This window comes from Rutidosis leptorrhynchoides, chromosome 7, assembly GCF_046630445.1.
Source record: "Rutidosis leptorrhynchoides isolate AG116_Rl617_1_P2 chromosome 7, CSIRO_AGI_Rlap_v1, whole genome shotgun sequence".
Lineage (NCBI taxonomy): Eukaryota > Viridiplantae > Streptophyta > Magnoliopsida > Asterales > Asteraceae > Rutidosis > Rutidosis leptorrhynchoides.
Window position 1 is genome coordinate 381,199,375 of NC_092339.1, and position 10,653 is coordinate 381,210,027.

A 10,653-nucleotide genomic window follows, 5' to 3' on the forward strand; every position below is an offset into this window, starting at 1 on the left:
CTTAATCAACTTGTATTGTATATTATGTAATCTTGAGATACCATAGACACGTATACAATGTTTTGACCTATCATGTCGACACATCTATATATATTTCGGAACAACCATAGACACTCTATATGTGAATGTTGGAGTTAGCTATACAGGGTTGAGGTTGATTCCAAAATATATATAGTTTGAGTTGTGATCAATACTGAGATACGTATACACTGGGTCGTGGATTGATTCAAGATAATATTTATCGATTTATTTCTGTACATCTAACTGTGGACAACTAGTTGTAGGTTACTAACGAGGACAGCTGACTTAATAAACTTAAAACATCAAAATATATTAAAAGTGTTGTAAATATATTTTGAACATACTTTGATATATATGTATATATTGTTATAGGTTCGTGAATCAACCAGTGGCCAAGTCTTACTTCCCGACGAAGTAAAAATCTGTGAAAGTGAGTTATAGTCCCACTTTTAAAATCTAATATTTTTGGGATGAGAATACATGCAGGTTTTATAAATGATTTACAAAGTAGACACAAGTACGTGAAACTACATTCTATGGTTGAATTATCGAAATCGAATATGCCCCTTTTTATTAAGTTTGGTAATCTAAGAATTAGGGAACAGACACCCTAATTGACGCGAATCCTAAAGATAGATCTATTGGGCCTAACAAACCCCATCCAAAGTACCGGATGCTTTAGTACTTCGAAATTTATATCATATCCGAAGGGTTTCCCGGAATGATGGGGATATTCTTATATATGCATCTTGTTAATGTCGGTTACCAGGTGTTCACCATATGAATGATTTTTATCTCTATGTATGGGATGTGTATTGAAATATGAAATCTTGTGGTCTATTATTATGATTTGATATATATAGGTTAAACCTATAACTCACCAACATTTTTGTTGACGTTTTAAGCATGTTTATTCTCAGGTGATTATTAAGAGCTTCCGCTGTCGCATACTTAAATAAGGACAAGATTTGGAGTCCATGCTTGTATGATATTGTGTAAAAACTGCATTCAAGAAACTTATTTTGTTGTAACATATTTGTATTGTAAACCATTATGTAATGGTCGTGTGTAAACAGGATATTTTAGATTATCATTATTTGATAATCTACGTAAAGCTTTTTAAACCTTTATTGATGAAATAAAGGTTATGGTTTGTTTTAAAATGAATGCAGTCTTTGAAAAACGTCTCATATAGAGGTCAAAACCTCGCAACGAAATCAATTAATATGGAACGTTTTTAATCAATAAGAACGGGACATTTCACCTGGAGGGTTTAAGGTATCATAAGCATCTAATGCAAAACCCAAGGGAATGTATTCCATTAAATCACAAAGATTTTTAAATGGGTTTATACAATCGGGACGTATGTGGTATAACCCATTAAATGACTACTTTATAAGAAAAGGGTATACATATAAACTTATTTGCATGTGTGTTTTATAAAAACAATGTTCAGATATGTGAACATAGTTGTTTATATCAATTATCTTAAATAAAGAAATCTATGAAGCCATTCAACTTCTAGAGAAAGATTTTGAAATGGGAAAAAAATCAAGTAATACGTTGATTTACATATTGAGCATATGACTAATAACTTACTTATACATCAAACAACTTATACCGAAAAGATTTTTAAAATATTTTAATATGGAAAAGATAAAAACCATTAAGTACTCCTATGGTTGTTAGATCTCAATATTGATACTGATCCATTTCATCCTCTAGAAGATCATGAAGATCTTCTTGGTTCAGAAGTTCCATATCTTAGTGCAATTGGGGATATTATGTATTTTACAAATTGTACAAGACCTGACATTTCTTTTGCAGTTAATTTGTTGACAAGGTTCAGCTCAACCCCTACAAAAAAGACATTGAAATGGGATCAAGCAGATATTTTTGATACCCTTGAGGAACTGCTGATTTAAAATTATTTTATTCTAACGCTTCAAAACAAGATTTGGTTGATTATATATATGCAGGTCATTCATCAAATCCTCGTAAAGATAAATCTCAAACTCGATATGTATTCCTAAATGGGGGTACCACAAAATCATGGCGTTCTTAAAACAAACACTTATTGCAACATCATCAAATCATGACGAAGTGATTGCATTATATGAAACTACTAGAAAATGTGTTTGGTTGAGATCAATGACAAAAATCATTGTTGATTCTTGTGGACTAGAACGCTATAAAAGACCAACAACTATCTTCAACAACAACTATATATGAAGATAATGCAGCTTGCATAATACAAATGAAAGAAGAGTATCAAAAGTGACAGAACAAAATATAAATGCTGACGAGGCGCCAAAGTCATAGACGGTCTAAACAGTCATAAGTTTGATGGAAAAGAATGGTATGTTGGTAAGGCTCGGAAAAGACTGAAAGGGAATAAGAATTGAAACAAGAGTTTGAGCAAATCATGAAGGAGACTGTAGACAAATCATAGGGGTTAAACTTGTACATAAAAGATTTAAATGATACAGTTTCAGATGAACAAGATCTCGTAAAAGACAACCAGATTAAAATGAGATACGTTCAATCAACAACTCTGCTGATCTTTATACCAAAGCACCGTCAACCACTATTTTCAGAACACACGTTCACAATATTGGCATGAGGCAAGTTCAAAAGATGTGACGACTCAGCAATGTCTACTTGAGGGGGAGTCAACTCTATACTGCACTCTTTTTCCCTTGACTAAAGTTTTTATCCCACTGGATTTTTCTTTAGCAAGGTTTTTAACGAGGCAGTACTAGTTGATCTCTAACGAAACAAAATTATCATCCAAGGGGGAGTGTTATGATATGGATGGATTCTCATTTTGTACGCATGCAGATGAATAGAGATGATTGATAATCATGCACAGTAAAATTATGAATTATTGATTACTATTTCACCTACTCTATAATTGATTGTGAAAACGAGTAATGTACAGTTAACTTTTAGTATTATAAATTCTCACTCAATTGTAAGGATATGTACACCATTCTTGAATAAGAATTTAATCTTTTCTATCTTCCTTCGTATTAGTATCTTCCTTCATATATTTCATATACAATATGAAATTATAACAGTGATTAATTTGTAATAAGTGAAAATACCTAGTAATAATTAAACAAGATTAGTGAAGAGCTAAGTATGAAATTTGAAAAAAAAAAGGAAAAGCGAAAAATGTATAACCTGCAACTGCAATTGTAAGTAAACAAGAAATGGGGACGAGATCAAACTTGTACAAGAACCCTTCTTTTACATACAACAAAGACTTCGATCTTAACTCTGTGCTTCAAAACCTAAAGGGTAACCAACCCCAACATGTTAAACTTATTCTGTATATTTATATTTACCAATATAATAATAAATTCAGTAAAGTAATTTGTTTGATTACATGTTACAGCTTATAATGATGCAACCGGGAACCCTAATCTGGCGGAGGCAGAAGCATACTCCGGCAAAGAAAAAGTAATCGTACAATCAAACAACAAAAGCCGCAAGAGACCAAAGATTTCTCCTTTACCGGATTCAGGACATGATGATGAACCTCCTCCTATCATGTCTCACTCTGATTATATTCACAAAATTAGGTCATTTTATCAATTTTTCATTACACAGTATGTATATGTATTACGGTTAACATTACTTATACTATATTTATTAGAATAGTAGTAATAATCATAGCATGATATAATATGCTAGTAGTATAGTCCCAGACATAATTTATATCACTATTCTAACCATGGTTCGGTATATAATTTCTAAATGACAGCCTGATAGGGGATAAATTTGTGATTGTAATAATACCGGAATGATCGTAGTCTATTATGAACAGATTATACAGGGGAGGTTAAAGGAGCACATTTTTAGTCTTTATAGTCTAAAGTTTAGTGTATTTCTTTGTGTGTGTACGAAACAGGAAGGAAGCTAACTCAATTATACCATTTGAGGAACTAACTAATGATGTCTTGGTGGTATTCTAATTTCCATTTTCATGATGGTTGATATATTAAAAACTTAACATCACTTAATAATTACTCGGTAATATATTAATCCTGTTAATTAATCTTGCAGGACAATTTGGCTTCATATGGACCACCATTAGTTGGCTATGATAGTAAGTTCATGTTCATCCATCAACTAAAATCATGTTAGCCTTAGCTTTATGTGTTTTCATTTTATAAATTTGCTCTCTGATCCTTCTACTAGTATCAGTATGGGGTAATTTTTTTTTAGGTTTATATATATTTATAAATATTACTAATATCAATATTTATACCACTATATCTTCCATATGTATCTGAATTTATAATCGAGGTACATACAGGTGATACTAGTACTTTCTCTCAAGGTGAAGACATCCAGAAGCCTATAGATAACTGCAAAAGCAAGGCTTCTTATAATGTTGGTTGGTACTCACTTCGTTCTTAGGCATATGTATTATTACTATACTACGATACGTAAGGATATATTTGTCTGTGCTACTGTTTTTATAATAATCTGTTGTGTTTTGTCACGTTAAAACTTTCTTTTAGGACACGTGAACACTGCGGATGATGTTACTGAAAGAAATGAGCAGCGGTTTCCTGTTCCAGGGGAGCCTGTATGTGTTGTCTGCGGAAAATACGGGGAATATATATGTGATGAGGTGGGTTAGATGGATAACCCATTTTTTTTTTTTTAAATGTGGTTAATATAGACATGCATATTCAAGTTAAAAAGCTTATCTTTTTGCTCCTACCAATTGTTTTGCAGACAGATGATGATATTTGCAGCATGGATTGCAAAGCTGAGCTTTTGGAGAATCTTAAGATTTATCAGGTAGTAACTACATTCGTTGATATATATATATTTTTTTTACCTATTTTATATTCTGCCCATCTATTTTTCATAAACTAATGACGAAGAAAGTACTTTATGAAGTAAAATATGATTTGTTTTTAGAGTTTTAACAAATATTATCATATAGTCCCCACCCTATGCATTCACTGATTGTTTGTACCTTTTATGTGAGGTTTAGAATCTGGTTCCTTAAACGTAAACGAATATGATGAAATATCCTAGTTTCTCATAGTAATAAAGAGGAGTTGTACAAAATAAGATGCTTCCTGCTCTTATCAGATTAGTCAAGTAGAACCCAAAATAACTGGTAGTATTAACATTTTAATTATTAATACAACTTTGTAGGGGACTAGAAGCAACCAAAATTTAGTTTCGGTATCATGTGTACGACCCAAATTCCCATCAGAGCAAATTTTTGAAAGTGGAGGTGACACTTGGGATTTCAACCGTCATCTCTGGTCAACAAGGAGATCTAGCCTCTCTTGTTATCAATGGTAGGTATCTTCACCCCACTTATTAACACACACACACACACACACATGAGAAACAAACGAATTATGAATTCATGAAATGAAAAGCAACGCGGATCACAACAATGTATATGTGCTTTTTATGTCTCCCAATGCTTTATCCTGCCTATATTTTATCACCCCGTGTTTATTATATTAGCTGGAAATGTAAAAAGGCGGGTCATCTTGCAGAAGATTGTTCAGTGATGACATCAGATTCCAAATCTTTCGTATCTGGTTACCGGGTACCAATTCTATCTTTACCTATCTCGAGCTCTCAATTAAAAATGTTTATAGGCAAATCATCATAAGTGACCTCATTAATATGCTTCTTTTCTATCTAGGCATCAACATCTTCAAGTGGTTCAAGTGTTATACCAAAGGATCTTCTTCAACTATACAAGAGGTTAGTATTATGTATTCCACTTCGTTAGCTTATTTATATACTCTCGATTTGTTGCTTGACGATATATTTATTAGTTACACACATCTCTTAGTGACGTTGTAAGCTTGTTATTCCTATTACAACAGGTAATTTAGGCACTTAAAAGTACATACACTAGAGAAAGGAAAACTATGTGCACTTTTTCTTTATATTAATATTAAATATAATATAAGATGAAATTGATCGTTATACATTTTTTTTTTTCCTTTTTTGGTGCAGATGCCACCAAATTGGAAAGCAGTCTGCAGCAGTCAAATGCAATTCATGCCATAGGTTTTCTAGTTTGGCCATGTGCCTTGATTGTAGAATAACTTTTTGTGATAGGTAAGTAACTAACTTTTATCAGAGTTTTCCATTGTAACAATCTGCCTATGGGGTTGTTCGGTGTTAACAACATGCATAAATGGATGTTCCCTGTTCATGTTACCCGCGAAGGGTGATATGTGACCTAACCGGATTATCCCGTAACCCTTTCCCTAGCCAACCGCAAGATGCGTTGCTAATGAGTTTTAAACCTGAGAGGTTTTGTGAATCTTGTAATAGTTAGTGTTAACCACATGTATGATCTTGTATATATATAGGTAAGGTACCCGGGAAATGGAGTATTTTACTCTGATGTACGCGGCCTAATCGGGCTATGCGTAACTATTTACGACCCTCTCTGTTCACACTATGTATAATTTTGTATAATCACTATAAAATCACATTTATAAAGCCAAATACCAGATATGTTATACTCCATAATAAAATTGTTCAGTTGTAGGTGCGGCAAAATAGGTTGCGGGTCACATCGGGTAGTTTTATAGGATGGGTGAAACTGGGATTGGGCCGACACACAATCACCTATCTTTTTCCTTTCACCTAAATATATTTTGTCTTACAATAATACTAATCAAAGTTGTTGGTTCACAGTGCAGGACACTTGATGGAGCATATACATACACATCCTTCACATACCAAGTACTACTCTTTTAAGCTCAACCGCCTGGCAAGTATTCTTTCCATACAGTTTGTTACTTACTTGCATCTGTGTATACCGAATATGCTTTTTTAATAGATATTGTACATGGTAACATTTTGACAATATTACATCATCTCTAGCTTTGTATACAATATGTGTATAGATTTTTGCTCTAAAGTTTGTGTGTTGTGATGGTTAATGAATGAATGATTGTGATAGGTTAAATGCTGTAAAACAACCTGTAAGGTCACTAATATCAAGGATCTCCTTGCTTGTCATTTCTGTTTCGATAAAGCATTTGACAAATTCTATGACATGTGTAATGCCACCTGGTATACTTTCATCTTCATCAAAATTCATACAACTGCATGTTCATTTCGTTATTATTTTCATCATATACATTTTTAAGCATGAAATGACTTGACTAGTCATAGTGTGTGCGTTTTAATATCTGGCGTTTCAGGAAAGCAGCGGGAATTTCAATCGTCGCTGGCTCAATTTGTTGTGAAGATCACTTTACTTGGTATGGTTTGTTACTTTTGCAGTACGATTTTACTGGTCTTTGTGAACAAAAGTTCAACTTCTCTGGTCCTATTTGTTAATATGAAACTAGCAAAGTACTGAGTTTGAATATGAGCTTTCAACATGAAGTCAACTTGGATTTTGGGACAAATGTAGTTGTTTGTTTGACAAAGAATGTTTCCAAAGTCCATTACTAATCCTCTGAATGAATTACAGGCACAGGATGAATTGTTTGAATGCGGGTGTGGAAGATAGTGCATATATTTTTAAGCACAATAAGGCTGAAAGCCGGTCTCAGTTGAGCGATTTCATATTTTAAAAGCGTGTGTTTTCGAGACTTTTGGTACTCATGAAAACCGAAGGTATAACATGATTCGTTTTATTTTGGTATAGAAATTATCCATGTAACATGATTCATTCGTGGTGAGCTAACTTCCCATAACGGAGGTCAGGGGTTCGATCCCCACGAGCTTTAAAATATTTCCCTTGGGGTTACCCGCCCATTTCATGGGCCTCAAAGGTCTCGGACGTCTTGCGTTCGAGCCTCACCCGAGAGGGTTTTACCGCACGCGATGCCCGTATGGATTCCTCGTGGGGGTTTCCTCTTGAGGTGCGGTAGGACTGTAATAGATTGTCCTAGGAAATGATCGGGTGGGTGAGTTCCGACATCACGTTCCGACCCCGTCGGTGACTCTTAACCGCCGTCAGAAAAAAGTTTATTTTTTAACCAGAAGAGAGACTCTTTGGGGGTGGAAATTACCATAATTCTCATTAATGGCCATATTTTTTTTTGTATTATCCCCAAACTTCCAATTTTCTATATACGTATTTTTATAAGTGTCACTCTAGTTGAAGTTAACTTTCTACAAATTTTGCCCACAAGATACAATCATATTGATTGATGTTCATAGAATATTAGAATTTAAAGATTTTATCCTTTAGAAGATATGGTTATTTACATGTTAAAGTAAAAGCATATGGAGCAAGGGTGGAAAGCGTAGATGTTCTGGCCCAAAGTCCCAAACGTAGCTGAACTTTGTTTTTTTACTGTATTTTCTATTGGTTGAAAGCTTTACTTGTGCACTCGTTTTAACTCGATACATTTACATTCACCTCTCCATTTTTCACTTCAGTGTTTCTAAAAGATGCTAACTTTGAACAATGAACTTGAACCGTGGTCTTCAATACTGGTGCTCTAATGTCATGCCAAGGTGGATGGATGGGTGTGATAGTTGAAGTATTGCATATGAAGTTGTAAGGGTGTTGTTTTGTGGTATGTAGACCCTCTGATTATACCCAGAATGTAAGTTAATCCTTTGTATTTGATTGAATGATATTGATATTTTTGGTTGGATTAGTTAATACTCCAAACAATAAAAACTCGACCAACAAATAAATGAATACCTTAAGTAGTTTTAATTTATTTGATCCGAACAATAAAAAGAAATTTGCCAATTGTATTACAACACATTAGATATAAACTGACAAGTTAAAGCAAAACATAATACATACAAGCGAATGACTTCTTTGCCAATATTAACTTCCGTTTTCACACTAGTATGTTTGTTTACCTCTTAATTAAATAGTTATATATTGAATGTTAAATCATTCAGCATCTCGAGCTGTTGTCTATGACTTCTGATGAGATATGGTGCCTAATTCATTCAAAGTTAAAACATTCTTTTAAAAATCGAGACACATAAATTTTCTGTAATATCCAAGACACTTAACAAACAAGTATTTTGAATTTGTATTCATGTAACACGTTAATAAGGTAATTTTACCCAATTTACATTCTTCATTCATTATGACTATCAAACAACTTATTTTCATTCAGAATCAAAATTCAGATACTTTGAATCATTTAAATTGAAACCATTCAACGCTAAATCATCCAGTTTTATCAAACGCAACATTTACTTTTCTTCCTAATGCAATTAAAGTTTTTCATCAAATGTTTTACATAGAACATCTAACCTAGACTATCAAGTGTCAAAAGTAACTAAATAATAAAATTATACGTATTTTGTTTGTTACTTCATTGTTTGATGAATTTGTATTAACTTCTTTTCGAATCTATAGAATTAACGTCATTTTAACATATTATTACTTTCGACCAACCTGCAACGTACCCAAATAGAACATCGCCGCTGCCGTTTTAAAATTATTAACGTGAATCTTAAGATAAGTCAGAATTGATCAGAAATATTTTTAAAAAATAAAGATAATTGGTGTAATTTTATAAAAACAAAAGGACTATTGTTGTAATTTTCAAAAGATTAATTTCATGTAATTTAGACAAGACCATTCATATAATTCACTCCTACTAATATAATGTAATAGTTTTATTTATTACTAAAATAACGAATATTAGACACAAATTCATTGAAAGATGAAAAGGCCGCACCAGAGTACAACAGTTTTACGACTAGGCTCGGAACTTATAAACAAAGATCCTAATCATTATCCACATTCGAGCCAAGCTGGGCCAAACGGACAAGCAACAAACCGAACCAAAAATACGACAACACCAAAAGACAAACATCGGAACAATCCAAGAAAACCAACAACAAAACATCTAAACCACGTCATAAACACAACAAAAGAAAAGCCGAAAGAGTACAAGCCGGAGACCTAACGATCCTCGACGTCCCGTTTTACCACTATGCCATCGACTTTGTCGTGCGATTCTTTTTGCCCGAGCGACTATCAAACCTGTATGTTAAAACGCTAGACGATCCATTTCTGAACAATGTAGCCGTCGAGGGAGGAATAACACTGCCGCGGGGAGAATTACCCGACTCGAAATAGCAAGTTTTAATCGAAGAATTAGCCGTACAAATACTAGATTCACCTTTATTTAAAGAGATAGATTGAATACCAAATACAACATCGTCCATGTCCCCTTCGGATGTTGTATCCGAATAGGGCTGTTATAAGAGGACAGTACCTTCTTCACATCGTGGTTCGTATTACTCACAGATTTGCAAACCGGTGACTAAACAACCGGTGATGCAACACCAGACTCGAACACAACCTTACTCGAACATAATTTAAGGGAGGTGATATATTTCATTTTAAATTTAAATTTCGATAGAACCACACTTATTTTCAAAACTCCTTATATATGTGTAAGAAAGTGAGAGGTGGTGAAAAAAAAAAAAAAAAAAAAAACAACATTGGGCGTATGGTGGAAATATCATATATCTTTCATAATTTAATAGTTGTATAATTAACATAAAGTGTGGACTAAATAAAAGGAAGGTCACACATCACTTTTTAATCCATGCATATCTAATTACATATTTTATCTTTAATTATACTTACAATAATAATAATATGGAAACTGATATTTC

The 10,653-nt window shown here is 33.3% G+C and overlaps 1 protein-coding gene across 7 annotated transcripts; it reads left to right on the forward strand.

The window, feature by feature from the left end:
* The first annotated feature begins 3,185 nt into the window (after positions 1–3,185).
* On the forward strand, positions 3,186–8,757 carry LOC139857528 (uncharacterized). Of its 7 annotated transcripts, none has more exons than XM_071846325.1 (16): positions 3,186–3,324; positions 3,422–3,608; positions 3,938–3,992; positions 4,093–4,135; positions 4,346–4,426; positions 4,554–4,666; positions 4,774–4,839; positions 5,206–5,354; positions 5,530–5,614; positions 5,714–5,775; positions 6,034–6,138; positions 6,727–6,802; positions 6,995–7,107; positions 7,239–7,298; positions 7,514–7,659; positions 8,431–8,757. In XM_071846325.1, exons 1-15 carry the CDS (start codon positions 3,237–3,239, stop codon positions 7,614–7,616), a joined length of 1,386 nt encoding a protein of 461 aa, XP_071702426.1. In that variant the 5' UTR covers positions 3,186–3,236; the 3' UTR covers positions 7,617–7,659; positions 8,431–8,757. The 7 variants fall into 7 exon arrangements, 6 of the variants coding, with proteins under 6 accessions (XP_071702426.1, XP_071702428.1, XP_071702427.1 ...); XM_071846327.1 differs by having other exon boundaries at positions 6,732–6,774; XM_071846326.1 differs by having other exon boundaries at positions 3,938–3,989.
* The last annotated feature ends 1,896 nt before the right edge of the window (positions 8,758–10,653 follow it).